Raw genomic sequence first — 15,835 nt, 5'->3', positions numbered from 1 at the left:
CTTAGGTGAAGGGAGGACAACACACAATACAGAGGAAGTCAGCACAACTGTATTAAACCAAAAGCTAAGAAGTTTCCTGAGCACAACCAAACACTGCAAGGGACAGAGTAGCAGGGGCGGGGACCTGGGGACCATGGTTTTGGGGGGACATCTAGGTCATTTGGCATAAGAAAGTTTATTAAGAAAATGTTCTTCATCCCACTTTGGTAAGGGGTGTCTTGAGTCTTAAAAGATCGGGAGTGGCCATCTAAGACGCATCAATAGGTCCCAACCCACCTGGAGCAAGGTAGAATGCAGAATACTAGAGACACAAGGAAAATATCAGCCCGAGAGACAAAAGGGCCACGTAAACCAGAGAATCCATCAGCAGGAGACCAGAAGAACTAGATAGTGCTCGGCTACCACCAATGACTGCCCTGACAGGAAACACAATGGAGAGTCCCCAACGGAGCAGGAGAAAAGTGTGGTGCAGAACTCAAATTCATGTCAAAAAACCAGACTTGATGGTCTGACTGAGACTAGAGGAACCCCAGAAGACTTGGCCCCTGGACTCTCTGTTAACCCAGAACTAAAACCATTCCTAAAGCCAACACTTCAGACAAAGATTAGAGTGGAGTATAAAACATAAAATACATAATACTCGTGAAGAGTGTACTTCTTAGTTCAAGTAGATACACAAGACTAAATGGGCCGCTCCTGTCTCGAGGTGGATGAGAACTCAGAAAGGGATAGGAGCTGGTTGAATGGACACAGGAAATCCAGGGTGGAAAGGGGGAGTGTGCTGTCACGTGGTAGGGATAGCAACTAGGGTCACATAACAATATGTGTAAAATTTTGGCGTGAGAAACTAACTTGAGCTTAACTTAAGGATTTGGAAAATTCTGGTGTAGAAACTAAGGACACATGTCCCAGAATTTTCTCCAAGTATGTGGCTATACAATCTTTTGTTAAGGAGATTAAGCCTGTGACTGATGGATCTAACCAACTACCCCAGCAGAAAACCCATCAGCTTAGACCGAACGGGATAGCGAAAGAACTAAAGGAAAGAATGCTGTCTGCCTCTCGGAATTCTATAGGCAGGAAACAGGCCAAAGGAGTTACATCTGTTGTCCTCCAAGAAAAGAAAAGAACCATCCCTGGAGCAGCTGGGAGATCAGCAGAACAGTTGGAAGGCACATGGGAAGCAGAGCCGCCTCAGTCTCAAAGAGTAGGGTCATGGTCTCTGGGGTCTCAGAGGGTAGAGCCCAGCCTCCTAGGTTTCAAAGAGTCAGATCTTCACCAACTTGGTTCAGGAGTGTGGGGCTGCTGTGGCTAAAGGCCAAGAGGATGGGACCACTGCTCAAAGCTGAGGGGGCAGCGCTGCCATGCCTAACGGGCAGAAGAATGGGGCCTACTGTACCAAATGGGTGGGGTCACCATTCAGTTGGACTAGGAGAATGGGGCCTCCCAAAGCTGAGGGAGCAGAGTTGCCATCCCAGTTGGCCTGGAAGGAGGAGCTGAAGCCCAAGGCCTAGGGTCCTCCACCCAGAATCCAGAGAACATGGCCAATAGCCAGAGTGTGGAGGGCACGGCCCTTGCCCAGATGGTCCCAGAGAACAAAGGACTATTTTCAAGCCTTGAGAGCTGTTTTAGATTGGGTTCTCTAGAGAAGCAAAACCAGTAAAGTGCATAAATTTATATAGAGAGAGATTTATATCAAGGAAATGGCTCATGTGGTTATAGAGACTGGAATGTTCCAGGTCCATGGGTCAGGCTGGAGGCTTCTCCTGACTCACTTAGCCACAGGAGCTGGCAAAACCAAGATTGGCAAGTCAGAGAGCAGGGCAGTTGCTCACAGGCTGTGAAGATGGACGAATCCCAAGATCAGCAGGCAAGACCGAAGCTAAGCTACTTGCTCAAGTCCCAAGAACCAGCAGTCAGACGAACGGGACCCAGCTGTAGGATCCAGAGTGAGAAAAAGCCCCGAGCCTTTTATCTGATGCGAGCCACACGCCCAAGGAAACTTCCTTTCAACCAGTTGGCTACTCACAGCAGATCCCACGATGGAATCATGGCCCAGCCAAATTGATACACAATCTTAACCATTGAAAGAGCTAACGTAAATTTTTCTGCTGGGTTTTGGATTCAGTTGGTGCCCATTATCCCTTCTTTCCCTCCAATTTCTCCCATTTGTAATGGAAATGTCTACCTTGTGCCTGTTCTACCGTTGTACTTTGGGAACAGATAACTTGTAGTCTAGATTTCACAGGTTCCCAGATGAAGAGGAATTTGCCCCAGGATGGAATATGCCTAAAGTCTCACCCATGTTCGATTTAGATAATTCAGAGGATGAGATTTTGGACTTGGAGTTGCTTTACGACTTTTGGAATGATGTGGTGGAGTCAATGTGTTTTGCATGTGGCAAGGACATGAATTTTGGGGGGGCCAAGGGGCGCAATGTTGTGGATTGAATCGTGTCACTCTAAATTATGTTTTGTGTATCCTCATCTCTATGCCTGTGGTTATAATCCCATTTGGGAATGGTTTATCTTTGTTATGTTAATGAGGCCAGATCAGTGTGAGGTTTATCTTGAGTTATCTCTTTTGAGATATAAAAGAGATTAAATAAGCAAGTGAGCAAAAGGAGAGGATAGACACCATGCCACATGAAGATCACCAAGGAGCCAAGGAATAAGGACCTTCCCCCAGAGCCAACAGAGAGAAAGCCGCCTTCTTGAGCCAGCACCCTGAATTTGGAGCCCTGGTTAACTGCTAACCAAAAGATCAGCAGTTCGAATCTGCCAGCAGCTCCTTGGAAACCCTATGGGGCAGTTCTACTTTGTCCTATAGGGTGGTTATGAGTCAGAGATAGCAATGGGTTTGGTTTAAACTGTGAAAAAATAAGTTTCTGTTTGTTAAAGCCACCCATATGTGGTATTTCTGTTATAGCAACACTAGATAAGTAAGACAGCCTATAAACCAAACAGTTTATATATAGGGAATTTTTTACTATTTCTCACTCTGTTTATACATAGATAGCTAATCAAACTATGCATGGAGATTAACACAAGTGTAAAATTTTCCCTGGTTATTTGGTTAAAAAAATGGTACATGAGGGAGGAATCAGTGTTTTGTCCTGACCTTGGCAGTTTCTCATTTTATTTTCCAATACCCTCTTATTGTAAGGTCTCAGCACAAATTTTTGCATTCTTAGTAATATACTGAAAATTCCGGTGGACCCTAAGGAGATCAACTGGTGTAGGGAAACGTGCCTTGGCATATGAGTCTGTAGGAACAACTTCTGGGCTTGGATTCATCATAAACCAATTCGTACGGCCTTGTGTGAATCATCTGGCTTGTATGGGCCACAAACTGAAACCTCTGGACTAGAGCTTTCTCACCAGATGTAGATCTTTTGGCAATAAAAATTATATATGCCCTTCCCCCCTCCCCAGTGGTTAAAATTGTTTTGTTTTTTTATTTTTTTTGCCTTAAATTCCATCCCTTTCCCAAAAGTGAGCAAAATGGTTTATTCAGACTTATGTTGCCTAGTAGAGCTTTAGAGTTAAGCTCACACAGTGTAGTGGGGGGGGGAGGCGGGGCTTGTCTTGCTCAGTGCACCTTTCCCCTTACCTCCCAACATCTGCTGCTCAAATAGAAATAGGTGTGAGAGTGAGGAGGAAAGAGGGCTTCTTTCTTTTGCACATGTGTTAAGCCTTTAGAATCACCTGAGAAGAACAAACTTTCCTGTCCAACATTACTTTAAAATGTATGACTTATAAAAGCAAACCTGGAACTGCAATTTGGTGATTCTGCTTTTGAAAGAATATTGAAAAGGCAACCTCAATAATTGACTAGAGCTCTTAGAATAATTAAAAACCCTTCAGATAAGAGTGATGAAGCTGGCAGGGCCAAGATGCCGGAAGAGGTAGACGCTACCTCGGATCCCTCTTGCAACAAAGACTCGGAAAAACAAGTGAATCGATCACATACATAACAATCTACGAACCCTGAACAACAAACACAGATTTAGAGACAGAAAACGAACAAATATGGGGAAGCAGCGATTGTTTTCAGAGCCTGGAGCCAGCGTCCCAGTCAGGTAACCTTGCCGACGATTTAGGGCAGGGCCCAGGGGAGCTGACGGCACAAACAAGGGGCGCAGCCCTACCCCCCTGAACTCACCCCGGGAGGGGGCCCAGCCGGTCCGCTCGAGCGGCGTGGCGATGCAGCCGGTGGGAGAAGTCCCCGGGAGGCAGTGACTGGTCTTGGAGCTGGGAAAGCAGCGTCCCAGCCAGGGAATCTTGCCGCCGGGCTTTTGACTGGGCTCAGTCACAGCACAAGCACCGAGAGCTGCTCCACTCGCCTGAACTAACGCCGGGAGGAGCCCAGCCGGTCCGCGGAGGTGGCGCGACGACGAGGCGGGCTGGACGAGAAGACCCCGGGAGGCAGCGACTGATTTTGGAGCCGGGAGAGCAGCGTCCCAGCAGGGGAATCTTGACGCTGGGCATGGGACTGGCAGCGGAGGATCTGACTGCGGCTTCACTGGGCCAGATCCCTGGGGGCAATCTCCACACAGCCAGCACACACAGGCAACACGCCCCTCGGGAATCTCAGATAAAATAGTCATTCCAAGCAAGACAAGCAACTCTGGCTATATTCTGAGGTGCTACTCTCCTATCTCTCTGATCCCTCCCCCACCCTCCCCAGGCAGCTTTATTAACATTGGAATTTCCTGAGCCAGAGGGAGAATGGCTCCTGCTCCACGCTGCGGCTTTGCTTTTCCCCCCTTTGTTTTGTTTTTTTTTTTCTTTTGGTCTTTTCCTAACCCACTCTTCTGGCCTGAGAGAAGGAAACACAAAAAACCCAGGAACCAAAAATCCACCCCTAATTGGAAAAAAACACAAAACCAGCTACAGCCAAGCATATATGATCCAAATCTCAGACTTTCATCCTTACAGGGAACAAGGTGGCGGTTATAATCCAAAGGAAGTTCTGATAGGGATCTGACTGCATTTTTTTTTTAGCGGATTTTCTGGAAAAACTAGTTTCCCAGTGATGGCTCGGAGACAGCAGTCCGTATCAAACCAGAGAAAGAAGCAGACCATGACAGCTTCTCCAACCCCCCAAACAAAAGAATCAAAATCTTTCCCAAATGAAGATACAATTCTGGAATTATCAGATACAGAATATAAAAAACTAATTTACAGAATGCTTCAAGACATCAGAAACGAAATAAGGCAAACTGCAGAAAAAGCCAAGGAACACACTGATAAAACAGTTGAAGAACTCAAAAAGATTATTCAAGAACATAGTCGAAAAATTAATAAGTTGCAAGAATCCATAGAGAGACAGCATGTAGAAATCCAAAAGATTAACAATAAAATTACAGAATTAGACAACGCAATAGGAAGTCAGAGGAGCAGACTCGAGCAATTAGAATGCAGACTGGGACATCTGGAGGACCAGGGAATTAACATCAACATAGCTGAAAAAAATCAGATAAAAGAATTAAAAAAAAATGAAGAAACCCTAAGAATCTTGTGGGACTCTATCAAGAAGGATAACTTGCGTGTGATTGGAGTCCCAGAACAAGGAGGGAGGGCAGAAAACACAGAGAAAATAGTTGAAGAACTCCAACAGAAAACTTCCCTGACATCATGAAAGACGAAAGGATATCTATCCAAGATGCTCATCGAACCCCATTTAAGATTGATCCAAAAAGAAAAACACCAAGACATATTATCATCAAACTCGCCAAAACCAAAGATAAACAGAAAATTTTAAAAGCAGCCAGGGAGAAAACAGGTTTCCTTCAAGGGAGAATCAATAAGAATAAGTTCAGACTACTCAGCAGAAACCATGCAGGCAAGAAGGGAATGGGATGACATATACAGAGCACTGAGGGAGAAAAACTGCCAGCCAAAGATCATATATCCAGCAAAACTCTCTCTGAAATATGAAGGCGAAATTAAGATATTTACACATAAACACAAGTTTAGAGAATTTGCAAAAACCAAACCAAAGCTACAAGAAATACTAAAGGATATTGTTTGGTCAGAAAACCAATAACATCAGATACCAGCACAACACAAGGTCACAAAACAGAACATCCTGATATCAACTCAAATAGGGAAATCACAAAAACAAATAAAGATTAATTAAAAAAAATGTTCATAACAGGGAATCACTGAAGTCAATATGTAAAAGATCACAATAATCAAAAAGAGGGACTAAATACAGGAGGCATAGAACTGCCATATGGAGAGTGATACAAGGCGATATAGAACATTACAAGTTAGGTTTTTACTTAGAAAAATAGGGGTAAACAATAAGGTAACCACAAAGAGGTATAACAACTCCATACCTCAAGATAAAAGCCAAGAAAAACGTAACAACTCAACAAACATAAAGTCAAACACTACGAAAACAAGGATCTCACAATTCACTAAGAAAAATGTCTCAGCACAAAAAAAATGTGGAAAAATAAAACTGTCAACAACACACATAAAAAGGCATCAAAATGACAACACTAAACACTTATTTATCTATAATTACGCTGAATGTAAATAGACTAAATGCACCAATAAAGAGACAGAGAGTCTCGGAATGGATAAAGAAACACGATCTGTCTGTATGCTGCCTACAAGAGACACACCTTAGACTTAGAGACACGAACAAACTAAAACTCAAAGGATGGAAAAAAATATATCAAGCAAACAATAAGCAAAAAAGAAGAGGAGTAGCAATATTAATTTCTGACAAAATAGACTTTAGACTTAAATCCACCACAAAGGATAAAGAAGGACATTACATAATGATAAAAGGGACAATCGATCAGGAAGACGTAACCATATTAAATATTTATGCACCCAATGACAGGGCTGCAAGATACATAAATCCAATTTTAACAGAACTGAAAAGTGAGATAGACACCTCCACAATTATAGTAGGAGACTTCAACACACCACTTTCGGAGAAGGACAGGACATCCAGTAAGAAGCTCAATAGAGACACGGAAGACCTACTTACAACAATCAACCAACTTGACCTCATTGACTGATACAGAACTCTCCACCCAACTGCTGCAAAGTATACTTTTTTTTCTAGCGCACATGGAACATTCTCTAGAATAGACCACGTATTAGGTCATAAAACAAACCTTTGCAGAATCCAAAACATCGAAATATTACAAAGCATCTTCTCAGACCACAAGGCAATAAAACTAGAAATCAATAACAGAAAAACTAGGGAAAAGAAATCAAATACTTGGAAACTGAACAATACCTTCCTGAAAAAAGACTGGGTTATAGAAGACATCAAGGAGGGAAAAAGGAAATTCATAGAATGCAACGAGAATGAAAATACTACCTATCAAAACCTCTGGGACACAGCAAAAGCAGTGCTCACAGGCCAATTTATATCGATAAATGCACACATACAAAAAGAAGAAAGAGCCAAAAGCAGAGAACTGTCCCTACAACTTGAACAAATAGAAAGTGAGCAACAAAAGAATCCATCAGGCACCAGAAGAAAACAAATAATAATAAATTAGAGCTGAACTAAATGAATTAGAGAACAGAAAAACAATTCAAAGAATTAACAAAGCCAAAAGCTGGTTCTTTGAAAAAATTCACAAAATTGATAAACCATTGGCTAGACTGACTAAAGAAATACAGGAAAGAAAACAAATAACCCGAATAAGAAACAAGAAGGACCACATCACAACAGAACCAAATGAAATTAAAAGAATCATATCAGATTATTATGAAAAATTGTACTCTAACAAATTTGAAAACCTAGAAGAAATGGATGAATTCCTGGAAAAACACTACCTACCTAAACTAACACATTCAGAAGTAGAACAACTAAATAGACCCATAACAAAAAAAGAGATTGAAACGGTAATCAAAAAACTCCCAACAAAAAAAAAGCCCTGGCCCGGACGGCTTCACTGCAGAGTTCTACCAAACTTTCAGAGAAGAGTTAACACCACTACTTCTGAAGGTATTTCAAAGCATAGAAAATGACGGAATACTACCCAACTCATTCTATGAAGCCACCATCTCCCTGATACCAAAACCAGGTAAAGACATTACAAAAAAAGAAAATTACAGACCTATATCCCTCATGAACATAGATGCAAAAATCCTCTACAAAATTCTAGCCAATAGGATTCAACAACATATCAAAAAAAAATTCACCACGATCAAGTGGGATTTATACCAGGTGGTTTAATATCAGAAAAACCATTAATGTAATCCACCACATAAATAAAACAAAAGACAAAAACCACATGATCTTATCAATTGATGCAGAAAAGGCATTTGACAAAGTTCAACACCCATTTATGATAAAAACTCTCACCAAAATAGGAATTGAAGGAAAATTCCTCAACATAATAAAGGGCATCTATGCAAAGCCAACAGCCAACATCACTCTAAACGGAGAGAACCTGAAAGCATTTCCCTTGAGAACGGGAACCAGACAAGGATGCCCTTTATCACTGCTCTTATTCAACATCATGCTAGAAGTCCTAGCCAGGGCAATTAGGCTAGACAAAGAAATAAAAAGGAATCCGGATTGGCAAGGAGGAAGTAAAATTATCTCTATTTGCAGATGACATGATCTTATACACAGAAAACCCTAAGGAATCCTCCAGAAAACTACTGTAACTAATAGAAGACTTTGGCAGAGTCTCAGGTTATAAAATAAACATACAAAAATCACTTGGGTTCCTCTACATCAACAAAAAGAACATCAAAGAGGAAATAACCAAATCAATACCATTCACAGTAGCCCCCAAGAAGATAAAATACTTAGGAATAAATCTTACCAAGGATGTAAAAGACCTATACAAAGAAAACTACAAAGCTCTACTACAAGAAATTCAAAAGGACATACTTAAGTGGAAAAACATACCTTGCTCATGGATAGGAAGACTTAATATAGTAAAAATGTCTATTCTACCAAAAGCCATCTATACATACAATGCATTTCCGATCCAAATTCCAATGTCATTTTTTAAGGTGATAGAGAAACAAATCACCAATTTCATATGGAAGGAAAGAAGCCTCGGATAAGCAAAGCATTACTGAAAAAGAAGAAAGTGGGAGGCCTCACTCTACCTATTTCAGAAGCTATTATACAGCCACAGTAGTCAAAACAGCCTGGTACTGGTATAACAACAGGCACATAGACCAATGGAACAGAATTGAGAACCCAGATATAAATCCATCCACATATGAGCAGCTGATATTTGACAAAGGACCAGTGTCAGTTAATTGGGGAAAAGATAGTCTTTTTAACAAATGGTGCTGACATAACTGGATATCCATTTGCAAAAAAATGAAACAGGACCCATACCTCACACCATGCACAAAAACTAACTCCAAGTGGATCAAAGACCTAAACATAAAGACTAAAACATTAAAGATCATGGAAAAAAAATAGGGACAACTCTAGGAGCCCTAATACAAGGCATAAACAGAATACAAAACATTACCAAAAATGACGAAGAGAAACCAGATAACTGGGAGCTCCTAAAAATCAAACACCTATGCTCATCTAAAGACTTCACCAAAAGAGTAAAAAGACCACCTACAGACTGGGAAAGAATTTTCAGCTATGACATCTCCGACCAGTGCCTGATCTCTAAAATCTACATGATTCTGTCAAAACTCAACCACAAAAAGACAAACAACCCAATCAAGAAGTGGGCAAAGGATATGAACACACACTTCACGAAAGAAGATATTCAGGCAGCTAACAGATACATGAGAAAATGCTCTCGATCATTAGCCATTAGAGAAATGCAAATTAAAACTACGATGAGATTCCATCTCACTCCAACAAGGCTGGCATTAATCCAAAAAACACAAAATAATAAATGTTGGAGAGGCTGCGGAGAGATTGGAACTCTTATACACTGCTGGTGGGAATGTCAAATGGTACAATCACTTTGGAAATCTATCTGGCATTATCTTAAACAGTTAGAAATAGAGCTACCATACAACCCAGAAATCCCACTCCTCGGAATATACCCTAAAGAAACAAGAGCCTTCACACAAACAGATATATGCACACCCATGTTTATTGCAGCTCTGTTTATAATAGCAAAAAGCTGGAAGCAACCAAGGTGTCCATCAACGGATGAATGGTTAAATAAATTGTGGTATATTCACACAATGGAATACTACGCATCGATAAAGAACAGTGACGAATCTGTGAAACATTTCATAACATGGAGGAACCTGGAAGGCATTATGCTGAGAGAAATCAGTCAGAGGCCAAAGGACAAATATTGTATAAGACCACTATTATAAGATCTTGAGAAATAGTATAAACTGAGAAGAACACATACTTTTGTGGTTACGAGGAGGGGAGGGAGGGAGGAAGAGGGTTTTTTTTTACTGATTAATTAGCTGAAAAGAACTGCTTTAGGTGAAGGGAAGGACAACACTTAATACATGGAAGGTCAGTTCAACTGGACTGGACTGGACCAAAAGCAAAAAAGTTTCCGGGATAAAATGAATACTTCAAAGGTCAGCGGAGCAAGGGCTGGGGTTTGGGAACCATGGTTTAAGGGGACTTCTAAGTCAATTGGCAAAATAATTCTATTATGAAAACATTCTGCATCCCACTTTGAAATGTGGCGTCTGGGGTCTTAAAAGGTAACAAGCGGCCATCTAAGATGCATCAATTGGTCTACAACCCACCTGGAGCAAAGGAGAATGAAGAACACCAAGGTCACACGACAACTAAGAGCCCAAGAGACAGAGAAGGCCACATGAACCAGAGACCTACATTATCCTGAGAACAGAAGAACTAGTTGGTGCCTGGCCGCAATCGATGACTGCCCTCACAGGGAGCACAATAGAGAACCCCTGAGGGAGCAGGAGATAAGTGGGATGCAGACCCCAAATTCTCATAAAAAGACCAGACTTAATGGTCTGGATGTGACTAGAGGAATCCCGGCGGCTATGGTCCCCAAACCTTCTGTTGGCACAGGACGGGAACCATCTCCGAAGACAATTCATCAGACATGAGAGGGAGTGGACAGTGGGTGGGAGAGAGATGCTGATGAAGAGTGAGCTAATTATATCAGGTGGACACTTGAGACTGTGTTGGCATCTCCTGTCTGGAGGGGGGATGGGAGGATAGAGAGAGTTGGAGGCTGCCAAAGATTTCATGAAAGGAGAGACTGGAAGGGCTAACTCATTAGGGGGAGAGCAAGTGGGAGTAAGGAGTAAGATGTATATTAACTTATATGTGACAGACTGACTTGTTTTGTAAACGTTCACTTGAAGCTCAATGAAAGTTAATAAAAAAAAGAGTGATGAAGCTTAAAAATTGCATAATGTGATTTATTTGGATACCTGAGTTGAACATTTCAATATAGTAATATTTTTTAACCTGTAGCATTCAGATTCTTTGGAAAATCAGCTGCTTGGGGTTACTTTTAAAGTCTTTTTGTGTACATGCAAATGAAATTAGGTCATTTTTCAGGCAATTTTTCTGGTAACATTGAAAGCACTTTTGGTCCTAGTCAGGTCGAGGGGAAAATAATAGTTTGTTTTCCTACAAACAACTGCAAACAGATCATGAGAGGCAATTTGCAAATGATCTGATCATGTAATTTACCCTCAGAACTTGCTGGGAATGTAAGATGGGGGGGGGGGCGACAGTTCACTGGGGACAAACTATGTGTAAATATGCTATGTTGCTGCCATGGGAATTGCATGTCTCTATAGGGCATCCATCCTCCCAGGGTACACCTTTTGAAGCCCCAGCCAGAGTGCCCTGGAGAAGGGAGCTAGGCTGCTACTCGGCGGGGGCAGCTGCTAGGATCTCATTGTTGGCGCTGCCCTTTCCACTGGGTTGAGCGGTGGTCTCCGCAGACCCCTTCCAGGTCTTGCCCACTCCTCCCTCGGGGTCTTGGGCCTGGGGACCTGGCGCTGGCTGAGGGTGGCAGCGTTGATTGTTGGAAAGCGGCGGGGGCCTTTGCTGCAGGTCACCTACTTCAAGCTTGCTCTCCTTGTCCTCCGCTTCAGGCTTCTTGGTGGCGCCTGGTGAAGGTCCTGGCCCCAGAGCGGTGCCTCGGCCCCTTGGGAGACTCAGCAAGTAGCTGAGCGCCTTTGCATGCTCTGGAGCCCTGCGGGCCAGGCAGGCAGGGGCAAGTGGGCGGCCTGCCAGCAGTTGGTGGGTAGGACCGGCGACGGGCAGCGGGCCATGGCTGGTGGCCCGGAGAAGGGCGGGAAGCCCTGGAGCTATTGGTCTTTGGGGCGGTCAGGCAGCTGGCACCGTGGGCCCTGGGTCGCCGCGAAGCCCTCGCTTCTGCCGTCGCCACCATCGTCTTCGCTTTTGCCTGCCTCCTGGCCCTCGGCGCCCCGGGGGTCTCGCGGGGAGGCGCGGCGGCGGATACACAAGCCCCTGCTGAAGCTGGGACGGTTGGCTGCGGCAGTGTTGTCCTTGTCCACCTCTTGGTCCTCGGTGCCTGGGAAGCCTCACAGAGGTGCGCGGCCATGGATATAGACGCCCTGGTGGAAGCCGAAGCTGTTGTCTTCCTCGTTCTTGTCGGATTCTTTGTCCTCGGCTCCACCAGGGCCGCGCGGGGGCGCACGGCCGCGTGTGTAGCAGTCTCCGCGCAAGCCGGGGCTGTCGGTGGCGTATAGGCTGCCCTCCACATGGACGCCCGCAGGGCGGGTCACATTGGCGGCCTCAATGCCCAGCTCGCCCTGCACCACGTTGCACTCGACCGCTTCTCCTTCGCCCACGCTGTGTTGGCACTTGTGAGGGTTGTTTCGGGCGATGGCTGTCTGATAAAGGAACACATCTTCCTGGGTATCATGGCTGCTGATGAAACCGTACCCATTCTTCCACCTTAAACCACTTGACGGTGCCTCACACCCTCTTGGCGATGACCCTCTTGGGTGCCTTTGCCTTGGTGCCCACTGCTTCGGTAGCCTTGGAGATCGCATCACCACTGAGGGTATGGGCAACAAGGGCCTGGGGAGTGTCTTCGCCTCTCAAGGACACCAAGTGCTTTGGTGCTGCTTGGGTGGAACTTGAGGAGGCCCCCTCAGTCGCAGTGGCCCCTCCAGCCTCACTCATGAGGCCGTCCTTGCTCTCTTTTTGCGTAGAATCTGAGGCAAAGTTAGCCCGCGGAAGTTGTGTGTGTGTGTGTGTGTGTGTGTGTGTGTAGGAGTGGTCTCAAGACGGGGTCTCGCTCAGGGAGGTCAGGGTCAAAGACTCTCTGGCCTTGCTGTGAGACTCTCAGAGAGGCCAGTGTGGTCTCCCGGGGCAACAGAATGCTAACCAAGCAGTGGCGGCCGGGTGATAGTGATGTCTCAATGGGCTCCTAGAGGGGACTTGAGCTGGGGGCGGGGCAAAGCATGGCGGACCGCACTCTCCACCCCTCCCCCCAGCAACTTCACAGCACTGTTAGTCCCTCGTGGAGAGGGGACACAGTTGATTCTCTAGGAAGTGGTCTCCTTGAAGATTGTCATGCTTGAGTTGATGTGAAGAGGGGAATCACTCTCCATCCCTCTCCCCTGATTGGGGTCCACTCACATCCTTTCAAGGTCACTCTCTGAATACCCTACTACAAAATCCTTGCCTTCCGTGTGTGCCTTCCATGTGTGCCTTCCATGTGGATGAGGCATTTTCCGTGACTAGAATTGAGACAAAATGACACCAGCATGGAATTAAGATCTAAGCAGAAGTGCTTGCTGTTTCCTTCAGAAGGACAGAGGAACCCTGCCAGGGCTAGAATGCTAATACTGAGTAGACATTAAATTTGTACATGTTTATCTTAACATAGTGAAGCTGAATGGGAACACATTGGAAAGAGAATATTATAAAAACCCTATTGAGCTCTGTGTTTTTGCCCACATAATGCAGATGTTAAGGCAGAGTAAAATAGAGTTGAGGGAATTTGCCCTTATGATAAACTGCAGATCCAAACGTTTTATTTCAAATAGGTTATGACTATGACCTTCATCCTACATTGGGGGTCCACTTTACTTTTATAGAAACCCTAAGAACTCATGCCTAACTACAGGCCTGATACTGTGCACAGCTTGCTCTCTGAAACATAGCCTTTCTGAAGTAATGAGAGAACACGTTACTTACTGGTAATGATACTTACTGGTCAGAAAACTCAGCTTTCATTTATTAATAAGAAAAATAAATCTCAGCTTTCATTTATTAATAAGAAAAATAAATCTAAGCAGAGTTGGCTTAGCACTTTAGAGTCTGCAAAGACCTTTCACATGTGCATTTGACCCTTGCAACATCCCTCTCTTTAAAAGAGGGGAGGCAGGTGCTGTTTTTATTTCAGTTTGACAGAGGAGGGAACTGAGGCCCAGAGACAGGAAGTTGCTAGCTTTAGTATGGAGTGAACTCTAAAATCTGATCCCAGATAAATGTCACTTCAGATCCAGGTCCCTTTCCACCACAGCTCACTGGCCTCCATGTTCAATCTTGTCACTTGGTTCATCAGACACCAGTAACCTCTCTCAGAGAGATCATCACTCCACGTACCACAACAGAGTACCCCCAAAACACCTCTCACAGCTGACCTGTCTTCCTTTTGTCAAGAGGCAAAAAATCACCTTCATGTGAACCAATCAACACTCCCAGGCAGTAACCTTCTGCCTGCAGCCTAGTAGAAATCACACCCTGCTGTGGGCTCAGGAGCAATTTCCTCACCCTGCTGGTGCAGTACAAAATGAAAGAAGGGGTCTTGATTCTTATTTTACTGTTTAAAACATTTTTAAAAACACAAATGTGAGAGAGCAGCAGGCTGCTATTGGTATCCTCACTTGACAGCAAGTAAGCCAGGGCTCAAAGCAGCTAAGTGATTTAGATCACAAGGCCACCCACTTAGTAAGTTCAGAGCCAGGATGATTCCTCAGGGCTTCTGGTCATCTGGATGCTAGTCCACTGAGTTCCCTCTGATCCCATAAGGCCACTCTTATGATATCTTCAACGATTCTCTCTTTCAGGTCCAGGTAGCTCTCTTTGCTGCTTCCCACATATGCCATGCTCATTCCAGTCTGGGCACCTTTGTTCATTTTTTCTTCTTTTTCCTCGTGTTGGTGCTGTTAGGTGACATTGAGTTGGTTCCGACTCATAGTAACCCTATGTACAACAGAACAAAACACTGCCTGGTCCTGTACCATTCTCACAACCATTGTTATGTTTGAGCCCATTGTTGCAGCCACTGTGTCAATCCATCTCATTGAGGGTCTTCCTCTCTTTCACTGACCTTCTACTCTTTCTCCTAGGAATACCATTTTTTAATCCACTCCTTCTGTGCAAATCTTACCTGTCCTTCTAGGCTCAGTTTTGAAGCTCCTTTGTGATGGTTAATGTCATGTGTCAACTTAGTTAAGCTATGAATCTCAGTAAGTTGAGACACTGGACTGGTTGCTCTTCCATAATGTAATCACCTTCCATGATGTGATCTGACATGATCAGCAAATCAGCTGAAAGGGGGGTTTCCTTGGGGGCTGTCATCTGCCTCCTGCATATAAATGAATTTTCTGGCAAAGCTCATTCTCTCTACCCTGCACTGTTCTTATTGCCTGACCTCCTGTTCCTGGGACATGAGGCTGCAAATCTCTAGCCTGCTGCTTTGCCTGCAGATTTTGGATTCGCCAGCCCCCACAATTCTGTTAGCCAGAAGAAGTCTCCAGCCCGCTGCTTGACCTACAGATATGGGACTTGTCTGCCCCCACACTTGCGTGAGTCATTTCCTTTCATGTATACTGCTATATGTAAGTGTCACTCACAGTTTCCACCTCAAGGGTTTATAGGTATGCTTTTGTAGTATTTTTAATATGTGTTGATG

General features: G+C 44.1%; 1 protein-coding gene across 1 annotated transcript; it reads right to left on the bottom strand.

The window, feature by feature from the left end:
* Positions 1-11,802: 11,802 nt before the first annotated feature.
* On the bottom strand, positions 11,803-13,092 carry LOC104846900 (Y-box-binding protein 1-like). Its single transcript, XM_064278441.1, has 4 exons — positions 12,889-13,092; positions 12,518-12,797; positions 12,283-12,475; positions 11,803-12,214 (listed from the first exon to the last, which is right to left on the bottom strand). The coding sequence occupies exons 1-4, from the start codon at positions 13,090-13,092 to the stop codon at positions 11,803-11,805; spliced, it is 1,089 nt and encodes a 362-aa protein (XP_064134511.1).
* Positions 13,093-15,835: the final 2,743 nt, after the last annotated feature.

The sequence above is a fragment of the Loxodonta africana genome, chromosome X, assembly GCF_030014295.1.
Source record: "Loxodonta africana isolate mLoxAfr1 chromosome X, mLoxAfr1.hap2, whole genome shotgun sequence".
In the NCBI taxonomy this organism is placed as follows: Eukaryota; Metazoa; Chordata; class Mammalia; order Proboscidea; family Elephantidae; genus Loxodonta; species Loxodonta africana.
This window is presented reverse-complemented; position numbering and strand designations above follow the sequence as displayed.

Coding starts and splice junctions, on each gene's coding strand:
- LOC104846900 (XM_064278441.1), bottom strand. CDS start 13,092: ATGAGTGAGGCTGGAGGGGCCACTGCGACTGAGGGGGCCTCCTCAAGT. Junction 12,798..12,888: donor AGAGGGTCATCGCCAAGAGG/GTGTGAGGCACC, acceptor TTCCTTTATCAG/ACAGCCATCGCCCGAAACAA. Junction 12,476..12,517: donor CAGCTTCGGCTTCCACCAGG/GCGTCTATATCC, acceptor GAGGCTTCCCAG/GCACCGAGGACCAAGAGGTG.